The sequence below is a fragment of the Sarcophilus harrisii genome, chromosome 1 (assembly GCF_902635505.1).
Source record: "Sarcophilus harrisii chromosome 1, mSarHar1.11, whole genome shotgun sequence".
NCBI lineage: Eukaryota > Metazoa > Chordata > Mammalia > Dasyuromorphia > Dasyuridae > Sarcophilus > Sarcophilus harrisii.
Genome location: NC_045426.1, coordinates 304,403,751 through 304,421,563, shown reverse-complemented (window position 1 = coordinate 304,421,563; position 17,813 = coordinate 304,403,751). Strand labels below are relative to the sequence as shown.

The 17,813-nt window shown below is 38.9% G+C and overlaps 1 protein-coding gene across 1 annotated transcript in view; it reads right to left on the bottom strand.

Moving 5' to 3' along the window:
- The window catches only part of TEKT5 (tektin 5), a 63,610-nt gene that overhangs the window by 37,316 nt on the left and 8,481 nt on the right, over positions 1-17,813 (bottom strand). The window contains exons 4-5 of the mRNA XM_003761706.4: positions 16,691-16,834; positions 8,300-8,522 (exon numbers count right to left, since the gene is read on the bottom strand). Of these exons, the coding sequence (XP_003761754.1) occupies positions 8,300-8,522; positions 16,691-16,834 (367 nt within the window). The remainder of the gene's footprint in view (positions 1-8,299; positions 8,523-16,690; positions 16,835-17,813) is intronic.

The window sequence follows — 17,813 nt, the reverse complement described above, 5'->3', positions numbered from 1 at the left end:
GTGAACTGCCTTGCATTTGGTGAATTTCTGTATTTTCAAGGATTCTAAGTTGCTGCTGACTCAAATTTTTGAAAAAAGATCTTTTTTTAACACCAATATTCTCCTGGTTGTTTGATATGGCTGCTAATTATGGAATACTACAGTCTCCAAAGAAGTAAGATTGTGAGTCATCCAAAAGGCAACAAAGAGGCATTTGGTGGGAGTTAAAAGACAGTAACATATCATCTGCCAGATCTTCCTCCACTTTAGTATTTTTAAATTCTGAATCAATTATTCTTTCTTACAGAGCTCTACTCATCTATTATGTATTCAATTTTTTTCTACTCTGATATTTGCTTGTTTTTAATTCTGTGTGAAGAGCTTTGATTTTTCTCTTAAATTCACCTCTAAATTTTTTAAAAGAGCTTTCTCTTTAGAGATGCTATTAAATTTCTTGCTATTGTCCCTTGATCTCAAGGAAATTCATAGGATCTCTTTCACTGGTTAATATTGATTCTTTCCCTTTTAATATTATAAAATTTGTCCAAAATGTTTGATTTCTTATGAGGCTTCATTCTATATCTCTGTCTTTCGGTTGGCTTATCTGCTGGTGTGTTGGTGTTTTAGTTAAGCTTTCTCTCTTGAATTTTTGGAATTTCAGTTTTTTTTCTTTTGTTCACTGCTTGTCACTCACCTTTCAAAATCCTCCTCACTCTTTTGTCTCTTCCTCCTTCCTCTGAATAGACTCATGGAAGTACTATTGATCTGGGTCTGCCCGCCTCGGGTTATAGGATATTGGAATCCCATAGGCCTATGTCTCTACCTTGAGTAATCTCGGGATAGAAGACAATCACCAATCAGCTTTCCAGCTGATTTTCACCCAGCCCATCACAATGTTCTTTGTTGGTTGATGATTCTGGATGTGTCACTGCTAATCTTCTGTCCTTTCTGAAACTTCTATCCCTTCCCTCTTATTCTCCTTTGATGATAATGGTTGGAAAGGATCAGTATCTGTTACCACTCACAGAGTTTTTTTACTGTGATTCAGTCCTATAGCCATACCATGAGTCATAAACTTATGAGCTTGTTTGTATAAATTGGGAGAGGTCTCAAAGTTGCTTAGGGGTAAGAATTCTGAATGAGAAGTTTTTCAATATTCATGAGAGTTTTAGCTTTTTTGAGTGTTCTATATTCTTATCTTATGAATTACATAACTGCAATTGCTCTCTATGTGGTACATCATCTTTTTCTTTTGAGGTTTTGAAGTTGGAGAAATTTATAGAAAGCAACTATTTGGCTGTAGAAAGCAACATCAAAAACATGCACAGGAGAAATGTAAAGAAAATCATCAGACAGACTATAATTGGAAAAGTTATGCAGCAAGAGTGAAGGATCACTGGTCAAGTGAGAAAAAGAGGTAAAAAGAAGGCATCAAGCATTTATAAACACTTATCATGTGTCAGATACCATACTGTTTTATCTGAGAGATTATCTCAAAGAACTTACTCCATCAGAATCTATACAATATCAAGAGATCTAGAGGAAGACCTCCATCGTGTACCTGGATATCCTGAGGAGGATTTATGGGAGAACATGGAGTTACATAGGATAAAAAAGTATGGATGGATGTAGTGTATACTATTGGAGGGAGAACCAACAGTAGTGAGATTTCAGGTGCATCAAAGTATTAAGATATATTCTATATCAAGACAACTCCTAGAGTATCATGATTAAGAAAGAATCAAGGTTTCAGATCAATAGGGAGACTCATGACATGTGTAAGTAGGCTATGTATCACCTTACTGATGGTGACTTGTGCAAAAGAATTAGTAATACATCATCAAAAAATGTATGACAAGAAAAATTATTAGGCTTGTCACTTAGTAAGGGCAAAGGATAATGGACAAAAATTCCTTATGTTGCAGTGGAATCCATAAAATATTATGGAAGTCTCCAGTATTTTGGATAGGTCCTCTTGGGAAGATTTATGGGAGGATAGGGAGGAGGATTCAGAAGGGAAGAAACAAGTACATGAAGAATGCCTATATTAAAAGACTATGACATCCATCAGTATATCTCTCTTGGACAGACTTGTAGGTCAGCTAAGTTGATCTAGAATTGGGTTTGAGAAGGAAAGAGATCCGGATTACATTTTGAAACTGAATGGTGCTTTGAATGGCTCTGAACTTCCTTCAAAAGAAAATCATTCATTATTTTAACATCAATGTTCAATAGTCATGAAATACCACATTCTCTAATGAATCAAATTCTGGCTCATCCAAAGGACAGTGGTGAGGTAGATGATAGATGGCTAGAAGTGGATAGAGGAAGCTACAATATATTACTACTGAGGAAAGGAATATTATCAGAGACTTGTAGGACCAGAGAGAACATAGGCTAATCCTGTAGTGGGATAACTGATTAGATAGACTACATATTCCTGACGTATCCAGTAGAGTAGGATCTGCAGAATATTGGAGATAGACAAGAAAAATGCTATAGAGATAGTATTTACAAGACTTCAAAGCTCAAAATCTCTTCTAGCTCTCAGCTAAGGGACCTCCCAGCTCCAAATCTATAATACCATATCTATCAAATATCACTACACTTGAAATCACTTCCATACATATAGTGCTTTGAGGTTCGCAGTGTGCTTTACATATGTAATCTTGTTTGATCCTCACAACAATCTTGGAAGAGAAGTGCTATTATTATTCCCATTTTACAAGATGAGGAAATTGAGGCAAAGAAGAGTTAGGTGACTTGCCCAGGATCACATGGTTGGTGAAGCAGGTTTGGAACTCAAGTCTTCCTGACTTTGAGCATTATGGCCTGCACCACTGGAAGCAGAAGAACTGGGTTCAAATTCAATTCTACCCCTCCCCAAACCCCTTCTCTACCAAGTCACCACCTCTTTAGCTATTGTTTCCTTCCTTAGAAACTCAAGAAAGCAAAACTTACACTACTGATCTGAAGGTGTTATTGTGATAAGATTAAATGTTAGAAAGTTTACAAACATTAAAAAGCAATATAAATTAATAGACAAAAAAAGTCTATGTAGTATAAACACCATCAATAAGCCCACTGGGAAGGAATGAGTTTCAAAGTTGGGTCCATGCTTTCTTCCCTGAATGGACATTAAACAAACACAAATTGTGGACAACAAGGAATAAAAGAAGGAAAACATTCTGACTCTTTCCCTGGCAGCCTTTGAGAAGCAGGTCCTTCTCAAAGATGGGGACAAGTTCTGTCTGCATCTGTTTCTTCTGTCATTTTTCACTACTCAGAGCCTCAAATCACTTAGGATATGGGAGATTTTAGAAGATGAGAAATTAGATTGATATATTTGACGATAAGACGGTTAACTATGTTTCAGGAATGTGTAGTTTATTATGATTCCCCTGTGAAGGCTGTCAGGGCTTCATATTGCTAATAACAAAAGTAGGCAAATTATGATGCAGTTAACTCATAAGAGCTGCTGAATTGTAGCAGAAATGGGGAGGGAGTTTGCATTTATACAAATTGGAAAAAAGTACACACATACACTATATATATGTGTGTGTGTGTATCTACGTGTGCACATACATAAACACACACACATGAATACATACATATATGCACACACACATATATACACACCTCCATACGTACACAGATTTGGATAAGCCAGCCAGATTCTTCTCAGGAAGAGATCTGGAATGATTGCTTGGCATGTGAGTTTGGAAATTAAACTCAGATTAGATTAAATCTCCTTAGAATTAGATGACTATTATTTGCTCTTTGGAGGCAACTTTATTCTTTGAATAATCTAAGCATGACACAGCAGAGTTAGAGAAAAGGCCACATTGTGTTCAGATACCGGTTAATGCCAATCCAGGCTGATGCATGTATGGATAACTAGAACACTGTGGGGGAATGCCAAGCTCCTATGCCCTCCTCTGTGCCAAAGGGCCTTTCAGCAGAGTATCCAGACTGGGTAATTAGATGCATGTGGAAGGAACTCTCACACATGTACATCTGTAGTCTCCATAAGCCCCAATTGTCAGGTCAGTCACTCTCTTCATAGGCAGCAGCTCTGGTTACAGACTTTGTAGTTCCGGGCTATTTTAGCCTAGAGACTTATCAGCCTTTTCCCAACCACAGTGAAATAACTCTTAAACCTGACCTAGAAAAGCTCTAGGGATGGGAAGCACTGCTTGGCTATGACTTTGCTGGAGACCACAAATGGAGGGACCAAATGTCTTCAAGCATTGGCCTACTTTAATGGCCAAAAGTCTCATTCCAAATGTGCCCTAAAGGTGTACCTGTGCAAGCCAGACGGCAAGTAAACAGCAATTCTAGTAGTTGGGGCAAATTCAGTTCAGAGAGAGTAATGAGGTGATTCAAAATATGATCACTTCTGTGCATGTCTGAGGTAGACCGGAGTCTGGGGTAATGGGAGTTGAGGAGGTTGAGCAACTGAAAGACCAGGATGTTTTAAAAGGGGCAGAGAGTTAGGGTGAAGAAGAGATCAAATTCATTGGGAAAGAGGAATAATAATCAAGAGGTCAAGAAATAGAAACAACAGTATCTGATAAGAGTGATTGAAATTTTAGAGGAGAAGAGTTGACTGTAGAGAAATTATAACAAAGTATATGTCAGGAAGTATAAGAAAAGGAGCAATCTTGGACCAAGGGATGTGGTCTTATCAGAAGAAATCTAGGTTTCAGTGAGCACCTGAGAGAGAAGTATTGTAAGTAGTAGTTAATAGTGTATGTGTGTATACACACATAGAGAGACTGACAGAGGGGAGAAAGAGAGAGAGAGAGGGAGAAAGAGAGAGAGAGAGAGAGAAAGAGAGAGAGACAGAGAGACAGAGGAGAGAGAGAAAGAGAGAGAGAGAGAGAGAGAGAGAGAGAGAGAGAGAGAGAGAGAGTTTGTTAGCAACAGAGAAGGACTGAGGAGGGTACAATAGAAAGAATGGCAAGATAGAAGAGGAGGATAGATAGGAACTAAGATGCTGATCATACTATGGAAATGGTAAAAGAGGAGAATCAAGGCTGTCAGATAGTAAATGCTAATCCCTCCTCTATATTTTCTTACCACAATCTTAGAATCCTATGTTCTTCCCAGGCCAGGTGGCAAATCAGGAGCAGCCCACCCTTTTTTGAACAGGCAGCCCCAGGAAAGGAACATGATAATTTCTGATGCTTAGTTGTGGGTGAAAGCTCAAAATGAACCAGGAAGGGTTTTTTTAAATTATTATTATTAAAGCTTTTTATTTTCAAAACATATACATGAATAACTTTTCAACATTCACTCTTGCAAAGCTTTATACTCCAATTTTCTCTCCCTTTTGCCCACCCTCTCCCCTAGTTAGCAAGTAATCCAATATATGTTAAACATGGTAGAAATATATGTTAAATCTAATATAAGCATACATATTTATACAATTATCCTGCTGCAAAAGAAAAATAAAATCAAAAAGGAAAAAATGAGTAAGAAAACAAAATGCAAGCAAATTAACAACAAAAGAGTGAAAATGCCATTATTTCTTCTGATAAGAGTGATCCACACTCAGTACCTACTGTCCTCTCTCTGGTTGCAGATAGTTCTCTTCATCACAAGATCATTGGAACTGACCTGAATCATCTCATTGTTAATGAGAGCCACGTCCATCAGAATTGATCATCATACAGTACTGTTGTTGCTGTGTATAATGATCTCCTGGTCCTGCTCATTTCACTCAGCATCAGTTCATGTAAGTCTCTCCAGGCTTCTCTGAAATCATCCTGCTGGTCGTTTCTTATAGAACAATCATATTCCATAACATTCATATACCATAATTTATTCAGCCATTCTCCAACTGATGGGCATCCACTCAGTTTCCAGTTTCTTGGCCAGGAAGGGTATGGGGTATTCTAGGAGTTCTTCCATGTTGTTCTTTCATGTCTGATCCCATTTGGGTTGGTTTTTTGTTTTTGTTTTTGTTTTGTTTTGACAAGGAAACTCGAGTAGTTTGCCATTTCCTTCTTCAGCTTATTTTATAGATAAAGAACTGAGGCAAACAGGGTTAAGTGACTTGCCCAGAATCACACAGCTAGTATCTGAGGCCAGAAATGAATCAAGAAGATGAGTCTTCCTGTTTTCAGGCTCTGTATTCTATCTACTCAGCACCCAATTGCCCAAATTGTAGCTCAAAATCCTGCCTGCTCCCAGCTACTGATGCAATACTAAATCCCTAAGAAACTCACAGTTTCCATTCTACATAACCCAGCCTTGAAAATCATGTTCACATGACCAGTTAGAAACTATTCATTTCTTTCCAGGGCAGTGGAAGTTTGAAAGTCTATATTTTCAGGATGCGGCCAGTATTTCAGATCAATGGAAAAGGAATAGGTGTCAACCTTAATAAAAGATACAAGTTAAAAGGAAGCACTTAAAAACTACAACAATGAACTGTTGAAATGGTGAAATACTGAAGGCCTTCTCCACTCACCCACTCTCCTTCAATATCTTATTTTCTTATCTAGAAGAGCACAAAACTGATAATCATCAAGAGAATGCCAAGCTGAGGCCTGAACCCTATCTTCTTTCTTTCTTTGGCAAATGGCAAACAGATCTTGTTAGAGCTTAATTTATTCAATCTAGGCACTGACTTATTAACAAAACAGCTGGTGATTAAGTAATTGAGATTAATATCAGACCCATGAGGCAATGGGAAACTCTGAGTGGCGGGAGATGGAAATTTGAAATTAAAGTGGTGAAAATCTTCAAAGTAAAAAACAAGACTCAAAATAACTATTCTCTTCATGAAAGACAGACCTCAGCTATACAACCAAGAAAGAAAGATAGAATAAACATGAAAAACCCCACCTAGCCCGTGAACTTTGTGCAGTGGTAATAAATACAATGCAATATTAAACCATGTTTGATGTAGCAAATTAAATGCTTATAAAAACAAAAAGCTCTGGTTTTATTGTCATCTTTGGCAAGGGGGTAGGGTGGGGTCCAGACTTGTGATTTCAGTGGTCTAAGAAATTTCTTCTAAGGAAACCCCTTTTACCAATGCAGATCTTCATTAAGTATGAAATTTAAAGTCATCTCAGGCTTCAGAGATTCTATGACCTGCCCAGAGATGTGACTTGAAAGTCTTTCTTATTCTGTGGCTGGTCCCTATCCACTATACCAGGCTGCTTTTATTTTTATTAACATGTCTTAAAAAAAAAAAAGAATGGAACAAAAAATGATTCACAATTTCCCTCTAATTTCTTAATCTCAAAATCTTTCAAAAAACCCATTAACCAAAATCATCGTTATCCTGGAATCTTTAAAGCCAAAAGACTGGTTTCCTAGTGTACCAACATGGGCAAAGTGAATCTGCTCTGTCCTCCTTAAAGAAGCTATGGCTTCACACGTGCAAAAAAAAATCATAGCAGCCCTTTTTGTAGTGGCAAGAAACTAGAAACTGAGTGGATGCCCATCAGCAGGGGAATGACTGAATAAATTATGGTATGTGAATGTTATGGAATAATATTGTTCTATAAGAAACAATCAGCAGGATGATTTTAGAGAGGCCTGGAGAGACTTACAGAACTGATTCTGAGTGCAATGAGAACCAGAAGATCATTATACACAGCAACAACACAATTATATGATGATCAATTCTGATGGATATGGCTCTCTTCAACAATGAGATGATTGAGGCTAGTTGAAAGCCATTTATATCCAGAGAGAGAACTGTGGGAACTGAAAGTGGACCACAACATACTATTTTCACTCTTTTTGTTATTGTTTGTTTGCATTTAGTTTTCTCATTTTTTTCCTTTTGGATCTGATTTTTCTTGTGCAGCAGGATAATTATGCATGATTATCCATGCATTTATTTTGACAATAAAAAGCTTTAATTTAAAAAAAGAAGCTATGGCTTGAAAGATCACAGATCTCTTCACTCTTATTCTTATAAACATCAAGCAATAACACAAAATGAAGGACACCAACAATCTCTGATATCATTGTTCAAAATACCAATGTGTACTTTGCTTCTCTGAGTGAAGCACATTATTAAGCAAGGGAAGATTTACAAATAAATTTGCCTAAGACATAGGGAGAGTATGCCAATCTATCCCCACCAGGAAGTTCATATCTGACTGTGGGTCACCACCTACCAGCTTCTAGAGTCACAGATTTATGGGCTAGGTGGGTATACTCTAGATGGGTCATTTCCTACAGTCTCCTACCTCTGGGCAGCTTTCTCCTAGATAGAAGTGGAAAGATAAGGAGCAGGGGTTTGTCCCATTCTGAAAGATCTCTTTAAAGGCCTCAATGATAGCTGGCTCACCTTTGCCAATTGCAGCTGAAGTTTATTTTTCACATCTGTCACCTCAGAAATTCGGGAGCTGAATGCCAGGTTGGTATTAGTATACTGCTTCCATATTTGATCTGATGAGGCTTCCAGTAGTCTCTCAGCTTCTTCCCGAAGCCGGATGGAGTTGGCTCTCATATTTTGAGAATGCTTAATGTTATCATCACTAAACTTGGCCAGTGTCTCAGGTACTGAAACCCTGGAAGTAAAATATAAAAGAAATTAACATAAGATTGAACAGGCAGACATCAGCATATACCTTCCTCTCACCTAAATTTTTAGGACTGAAAAGGAAATGATCCTAAATGGCGTCTTAGGCTTTTCTGTAGTCACAAAGATAAGGTCTATCATCTGTTTTCTGATTTAGTTCAAGATGAGCAATGTTTACTGATTACTCTGTAAAAAGCTCTAGCTTTCCTTACCCATAAAGAAAAACGCAAGGAACTGGAATACCTCAAATTAAGGGGGGAAAGAAGAACAACTTAAGTAGAACTTTTAAGAATATAAAGGTGACAAAGAGATTTTCTCTGCTAGGCAGTACAATAGAAAATGGACTTAAACTTCCAAGAATTTAAAGTTAGAAAGGATCCTGGAAATAATCTAGCCCAATCCCATTATATTACAGATGGAGAAACTGAGATTCAAAGAGTTAGATGTTGGGCAAAAGGACATTTGGGTGTTAAGTAGCAGAAATGCAAGTTAGCTAATAGGAAGGACTTATTAGCAAAGAGAATAGTCAGAAACTGGAATGAGTCGCCAGAAGCAGCAATGGAGTTTCCTTCTCTGGTGGACTTCAGGAAAGGGACAGACCTACATATGTTTAGGCTGATTTAGGTGCCTGGAGTTCATTTAAATGTCCACCCAAGCTCTCTTCCAGGCCAAGGAGTCTTTAGTTCATAAATAAAGGCTGTTTTCCATTCTAAGGAGGAAAAGGAAAAGGGATTCAATTTCCTGAAACTCTATTGCAGGAGAAGGCTGGCTTTTCCGGAGTTCCTAGAGCTTATTTATATTTCTCAGCAAGTAGAAATTAAAATATACACAGGATTGCATTGTTAATCTTATTTGATGGTCATTATAAAATAGCAGCACACTACATATCTTTGGCCTGGTAAAATGAAACTTATAAGCTGCTCAATGACTTAAAAGAGACCTTAGAGATCCTGTAGATGAACTATGATATTTTATTAATGAGGAAAAAAACTGAAGCCCACAGAGATAAAGCCATTTCTCTTAGGCCATAGTGCTATACAATGACAACATGCCTCTGAGAGCAGTGTTAAGGGCTAGGCAAAAATTTCATAGAGGGGATTTCTTTTTAATCTGTCTTCAAGGCTGATGAACAGACTAATAAATTTGTGGTTGCTTTGGAGCCATTTACAATGTCAGTGAACAGCAGTGTTATTGCAACTGACTCCTAATCATCCTTCTTTCTTCCAGTATCTCTCCCTTCTCTAATTTATTTGTCATGGAGCTTCTAAAATAACCAAAAAAACAGAGAGACAACAAAAAACAGGACTACGTTTCTGTCCTGTTCAAGAATCTTCTATGACTTGGTGTTATTTCTAGGATAAAATAGAAACTCCTTGATTTGGCATTTAAAGCCTTTCACAATTGGGCCCCAGCCCTACTTCACCAGACTGATTTCACATCTCTTCCTATCACATATGCCAGAGTTTCTTTGCTATTTCCTGAACTCAGCAGTCCATACATATCTCCAGAGTTGCCTTTGCTCTTCTACATTTCTGGAATGTATGCCTTCTTTACTTATTCTTCTTAGAATCTTTATTGTTGTGGTTCTATGGTTTTTCAGTCATGTCATATTCTTTGTGACCCCATTTGGGATTTTCTTGGCAAAAATACTGGGATGATTTGCCATTTCTTTCTCCAGGTCATTGTATATTTAAGGCAAATGAGGCAAACAGGGTTAAGTGATTTGCCCAGGATCACGCTGTTAGCGAGTTAGCGAGGCCAGATTTGAACTCAAGAAGATTCTTCTTGACCCTACCTCCTGCATTCTATCCACTTTGCCTCCTAGTTGCCTCCTAGAATTTTTTCTTTTCTTCATTTTTTCCACCTCTTAAGAAAAAAACATTTCCTGGTCTCAAGCAATCAACATTCAATCAACAATCAACCAACAAGCCTAATTAATCTTAAATGGGAGGCACTTACAAATGCAAAAGAAAGAGATGCAGCCCAGCCCTCTGAGGAGTTTACTTTCTGTGGTTCTCACTTCTCTTAAATTAGATTGTTTATCAGAGCACCTGCCATTTCCAATGCCCTTTTCCGCCTTCAACCACGCCTACCCCATCAGTCCCATTTTCTCCCCTTACTGTCCTACAAACTCCTATGTCGTTTTTTCCTCTTTTAACATTGTGTTAAGGACCTAGCATAATGTCTTGCACACAGTAAAAAATTAATAAAGGCCTGAATTGAACTGCAATGATTGTACTCTCTCTCTCCTTTTAGTCCCAGGTCAGTTGACTATTCCTGGATAAATAACCTTTGGATATTTCATTTTGTCAATAGGTTCCCAAGAATTGTAGGCATTATGTGTCACAGTACTGTAGAAAGAAAAAAAAAGGTTGAATGTAGAAACAACACTTAACTTGAAATCCTAAGAAAAATGGTTTGAAATCTTGGCTCCAGAATGTATTAGCTAAAAAGCACTGAGTAAGTAATTTTTTATTTACCTTTATGAATTATAAGTTTCTTATCTCATCTAAGACTGAGATAATAAATAATATTCATTATTCATCTGTCGTGTAGGATTTATTGTAAGGAAAATGTTTTGCAAATAAAATACTATGTAAAGTGACATTATTATTGTGAATGAAGAACTCAATATTAGATTTCTTTTATATGTGTCCCCTAAAGATAGAAAAGAAAGTAAAGATTTGCAAGACAGGAAATGAAGATAACTCTCAATAGGAATGGTCATGTGGGAAAGGGTGAATAAAGAGAAAATGCAATTTAATGCAATGCAATACTGATGACATTCATTTTTAAAAGCCTGGATAGATGTGCCTCATTTTGAGAAAGTCCAGTATAGGAAAACTTGAATTTTCAATCAAGTAAGTAAATGTGATGGTGTAGCAGGATGAGAGCCAGTGTAACATAGCAGATAGCATGCTGGATTTTGAGTGAAAAAAGACCAGGATTCAAAATCCAATATGTGATCATAGGCGAGTCATATAATCCTTGTCAGCCTTAAGTTTCTTTATCCATAAAAAAACTGGCAAAATAGGATGTATTTAACAATGTTGCTAAAAAAAAATCAAATGTGTTAACATATAAAAAGGACTTCACTTCGCCGATCTTAAAATGACACTAAATAAATATTAACCATAATTATTATGTAACCTCACTCAGCCTCAGTTTCCTTGTAGAATGTCTTTAAAGATGATTTCTTCACTATAAAAAATATAACAAAACACTTTCTGATAAAGTTATCCCTTCTACATCTTAAGAGACCAATTGCTTATCCTCCCTTCTTCCCCAAAGTAATCTGGAAAATCTGAGTAAAAATTTTTGGCCTTTCTTTCATACTAGAAAACAAGTCAATTTTTTAATGGGATGTTTACAGTACTTTACTGTAAAATTTGGGTTATGTTATACACTATTACACATATATTTTATGCTTTTCCTGTATCATCCACTGGTCCTCTTGTATTGTCTGTGGGTCCCAAAACTCCCCCAAAATTCCCACTTAATTATGCTGTCGAAAACTTGATGCAGAAAGTAGCAATGTGGAAGGGATAACTGTACAGTGTTTGGCAGTACAGCGTGATACAGAGTTTGACCAATAGTGGACACTATAAATGCTAGTTGATTAATATTATTGTAGGATTCAGATATAAAGTACCTTTGAAAACACCAAATCTGTATATAAATATCGGATACTATTGTCATAAGTTTAAAAATGTCCTTTTTGAGGACATCTAGTCTAGCTCATTCATTTTACAGGTAAGAGAATATAGCAGAGAAGTGACTTGCTCAAGATTACATATAGTTAGGAGCAGTTTTAGGACTTTCGACCCAGATCTGATAATGCTATATCCAATATTCTTTCCACACACCATCCTGCACTATAGTTATTTATGTCAAAATTGGCAACTTATTTTTTTTTTAAAGAAATCCTCGGGGCAGGCTCACTCTGTGCATTTGAAATAGGATTCCTGAAACTTAACTTCGCACCACATCTTTCCAGAATACATCTCTTCTGTCCTTCCCTAAAGTCTTGTTCTGATGCCTAATTGTGGGGAGGGAGAGAACCTGGGTTTTTAAAAAAGTTAAATCAATGGAATTCACATTGATAAAGCTCTATCCTCATGGGGAATAGCATTGAAGATTCACCCAGTGATGGACTGCAGGATCCAAGGAATTTTAGACACGTGGCCAGCAAGGTGATGAATTTTTCAGCCACAGCAACATTTAATTGGAAGCCTGCCTGAATTGTAGGAGTTATGGTCTAGATAAGTGGAGGAAGTAGCCACACCTTTGAAATTACAGCTCCTTGAAGTACAAATTCTGTCAGGTGAGAAATAGGAAAATAAATAGTAGGTTCAAACAATTTCTCCCAACCAAGTCTTTTCCCAGAGTTGTTCACCAAACAGTCAAAATCCCTTCCTTTATTTGTTCCTCCCCAGGGTGGGGAGCCCAGGCAATAGTGGACCAAAGGAGCAGGGGAATTGGAAAAGTTGCTGTGGAGAACAACTACAAAGGTCTCTTTGATCTTGGAAGAACTGGTGTGGGGGAAAGAGTTCATGAAATACTATCAACATCCCTGAGAGATGATTTTTGCCATAAAACCCCAAATGTCATTCTGGAACAGGCCTTTTACTATGTGATTTAGAAACTCACAATGGTAGTTTGCATGGAGGTTTCCCAGGGACTGAAAGGCGCCCCTCCCCCATCCCACTGGTCATTTCCCAGTAATTTAGAATGATAAAATTTTAGAGCTAGAAGGATTTTCAGAAAACATCAGTCCCAAGACTCTCCTTTCACAAGTGAAAAAAAGACAAACCTCAGAGAAATCATGTGATTTTTCCCAAATCACACAACTAACAAGTAGCTGGAGCTGTCAGAGACTAGAATCATAAATTTTGTGAGCAGGAACTTCTAAACCTATTTTTCAACCCCCTCAATTTTATGGAGAAAGAAACCAGAGGCCCAGAGAGGATGTCTAAAGGAAATCAGGGTGGCTTGGAATCAGAAGACTTAGCTGATCTGGGACAATCTCTCCAGGTCTCAGTTTACTCATTTGCAAAATGAACTAAATGTCTACTGAGCTCTTTGAGAGTAGGGACTATTCAGGGTCTTGTATTTCTAGTGCTTTGCACAGAGGAGATAATAAATATTTGTTGATTTGAGTAAATGATCTCTGTGGTCTTTTTCAGTTCTACAATCTACCCCCAGCACTCCTCTAGCTAGCACTATTGAAGCTGGTTTAGAGCATGTTCTCACAGCATCCTTGGGTGTATTTAACAGCCAGGAGTATATTTTTGGCTGGTATGGTTAATTTAAAAATGTTGATAATGTGTCATATGGATTTCAAACATGTTTTGGAGTTTTCCTTCCACCAAACTCAGAGGGAAAGATAAAAGCTAAAATTACATAAAAGGGAGAGCTCCCTCTGAGGTATGGGCTCCCTAGAAAGAGCTGGCCCTTCCCCCAAGCCCCTCCCCCGGGTACCTGGGACTGCAGGGAAATCTTACACTGTAGAGGTGCGGTAAAAGTCATTGCATCCTTCTGCCACAGATGCGGTGCCACGATTTCCCTCCAAAATTCTCAATTTCCTGGCAGCCCGCCTTTGCGGGCAGACCCTGGGAATCCCCAGATGCGAGCCGAGGCCTGGCAGCGGCTCTGGGCGAAGGGAGTGTCCTGCCCTGTCTCTGCCCGCCCCAGCCCACCCCACCTGCCTGCGGAGCCCGGGCGCCTGGAGCACCCTGGCTGCTCTCTCCTGGTAGGACAGGGACAGATGGCAACCGGCTTCACTTTCATTCTCCGATTCTGCTCCGAATCTGAAACTCCCGGGTCTACACGCTGGCTCCTGGGAGTTTCATCAGCGATTCTTTACCAGCCCAGTCACCTCACCCGGCATTGTTCTGTGCCGTCTTTGCTACCTTTCCCCTAGAACTATGGTCCCCAATACCTTGGGCTATCTTGGGGAAGGCAGTTATGGACACAAAGTCAGTGGTGAAAGGAACTGTGAGGGAAGAGAAGAGGGCTTAATATTCCCAGCCCTGGGTTTGCCTTGGCAAAGAATGCCCATTCCAAGACCGATCACCCAAATCCAGCCCCTCAGCGCTGTGATGCTGCCTCGGGACTGGGTGGAGGCAGTGGGATTTCCAGCTGCCCAGCAAGACTGCGCGGCAGCGTGGAATTCGGGGCACCCCTGGGCCACCTCCTCCAAGGCTTTGCAATAGACATAAGGCTGCTTAATGACGACTGCAGGCCCTAAACACGAGCCCTGGCCCCTGGAGTGCCAACGTCAGCAACTCTCACAGCCCATTCCTTCTTCAACCCATCACCCACAGCTTTGCAGCCACTGAAGCCAGCTGGCAACTTGCATCTGACCTGCCAGGAGCAGTGGCAAACAGTGCCCTCTATTGCCCAAGTGAATTTCTGTAGTTTTGACGTTTTTTTAAAAGCAAGTCTTCGTTTCTCAGGGGCTTACTTAAAGCTTAACTCTCAGGCTCGGTTTTCTTTCCTTCCTGGGAGACCCATATTAATGATTCTCATTCATATAGAAGAACTGCCATCAAATGGTTTACATACAATATTTCATAGGAACCTCTTAAGCCTCATCATGTTAAGTCTCAGAAGTGATAAAAACTTGATTTTACACATATTAACTTGATTTTACAAATTGAGGTTCAGAGAGGTTGTGACTTGCTCAAAGTCACATAGCAATAGTTGAGCTAGTGACAACCCAAATATTCCAACTTTCAACCCAGTGCAGTTTTCATTATATCACTATTTCCCCTCTTTCCCTTCCTTTTTGGTATTTACTTTTATCCACTATGGTAACAAAGAAGAAAAAAAAAAACAAAGAAATATAAAAGAACCCTAGGTTAGCAGTTCTTAATTTTTACTTATTTATTTATTTGGTTTGTGTGTTGAGTGTCAGAAGCTCCTTTGGCATTCACGGGACCATGAAAAGGGTTCATGGACCCCTTTTCTCAGAATAATGTTTTTAAATGCATAAAATAAAACACACAAGATTCCAAAGGAAACTAGTTATATTGAAATACAGTTATCAAAAAAATCTTTTTTTTTAATGAATGGAACTCAGCATAACCTTTGTTCTAGATTTTAGAATTATAAATTTAGAGCTAGGTGGGACCTGAGTCCAAACCCCTTACTTTATAAATGAGATAAATATTTGTAAAAGTGCTTATTTAAGTTCCTTGGCACAAAGTAGCCTCTATGTAAATACTTATCTCTTCCCTTTTTCTCCTACTTAGGGGGAAACTGAGGCCCAGAGAGGTAAAATTACTTGCCCAAGGTTAAACAAGTAGTATACTGGCACAAATGGGCTTTGAATCCACAATCTAGGAGAAGTTGATTTCCCAGAACCCTTAAGGAAATTTTTTAAAGGACAGCTTGGACTGTCTGACAACTGTTGGGAGCTAAGAAAAAAAAGAAGGAATGATAGGAAGCTGTGTACTTCTTTTAAGCGTTTAAAAGTTTGGGGACGTTGAACTAAAGGTGGTGTCTGCACATTTTCCTGCTCTGAGGATATCAGATCTGGGGAAAAGGTCCACCCTGGATGAGGCCAAGAGTACAAAAATCCTCATCCTACAACTAGTAGGGAAATGGAGATGAGCCTTGAGCAGTGAAGTGTATCTGTCCTTGCTGAGACAGAAGAGGGCAGAGCGATGAACTGGGCCCTTGGACACTGTGCTCAGTGAACTAGTATCTTGCAGCTGGTCCTGGTCAGCTCCACAACAATTCAGGCCAACATTTATTAAATAGCTATTGTGTGCAAGGTACCAGGCTAAGCGCTTGGAATTTAGCAGCACAAATGAAATAGTCCCTGTTCTCATGACTTACATTTTACCTCCATCCCACTCACTAAGAGAGTGACATAGCAAAAGGCATAAGCTCAACCAGGACCTTAATGGAGCAGATGGTCCATGGAAATATGACATTTTAAGTGCAAGACAAAGATTGGGAAAGGGAAACATAGCGACCTTTCCATTGCCAATTTCACCATCATCTATGAAGCAACTTCACCACAAGTTTCATCATCCTTTTGATTCCACTGCCACACACTGCCCAAAGCAAATGCTTTTCTGTAGACACCATCATCATGGAAATTAGGAATTTCCTATGCCCAGCCAGTTAAGAGAGTCACACACTTACGCGTCATCTACTTTCTCCACTCCATGGAAGAAGGTGATAGCATCTGATGTGTTTCTCAGGTTGAAGCACTTCTCTTCAATAAACTGTGCAGAATTTTTATCAGCTAAGTCTTTCTCCAGTGCATGTTGGGCATCTCGGTTATCCCTGAGGAAAACAAAAATCTTTCATAGCCAGTTTTAGGCAAAAGGAGTAAGTCTCTGGTTTGTCTTCCATGTTCCCTACTAGATTCACTACTCCACTGCTTACCTTCTCCCTACCATTGGTAGCTTGGTGGGCAATTATCTCCCTGCCATTTACCATGTATACTATCTCACATCTTTACTTGTTAGAACATACTTTCATAGCCATGATTTAGAAAGAAAGATATACCTTCTAGCTAAGGTGTAAATGACTGATAAGAGATTAAAATGCTCCTATTCCAAGTGATATTTCCATTTTCACAGAAGACAATTCAGCAAATCAATGGAGCTTCTATTCTAAGTTGGCAGAATTTTGATTATTAGGGTTAAGATAATAAGAGAGAATGGTGGATTGGGGAAGACCTTAGGTACTCCTAATATCACATTTCCCATTAAAGTCATTCCTGAAAGAACCCCTTTGCCCAACTTATCCTTGAAATTATGAGAGAGTGGGGTCTTCCTCATTGTAGCTTTAATTCTTCAGTAATACCCTTGTCTTTGGTCAGTCTGTTTTAGAGAAATAAGAAAGGGGAAATTCATCTAGAAACCTGCAGTAAAGAATTCTATAATCCAGCCAGTTCTGTCCTCTTTGCTTTGCTCAAGAGGCGACAGACAATTAATTTCCCACTCTAAATCCCAGACTGATGGTGAAATGTGAACCAGAAAAATACATGCTGACCAGGAGAAACCACAATTTAGCTCTCCTACAATCACAAACTGAACTTTCTGTTCCACTGGAAGAAACGAAGGAATGCCAACTTCTGGTAGGGACACTTCCCCATCCAGATGGGAGGCCCCAGGATTTGCCGAAAATACCTCCAAAGTTCCCACTCTCTTCCATGTGCCAACAGCTAGAATGGGCTGGCAGCAGTGCTTCCCACACTGAGGATGAGGAAAGATTGCATTCTGTTTCCTTAATTGGGCTCTGGATCTGCACTAATTAA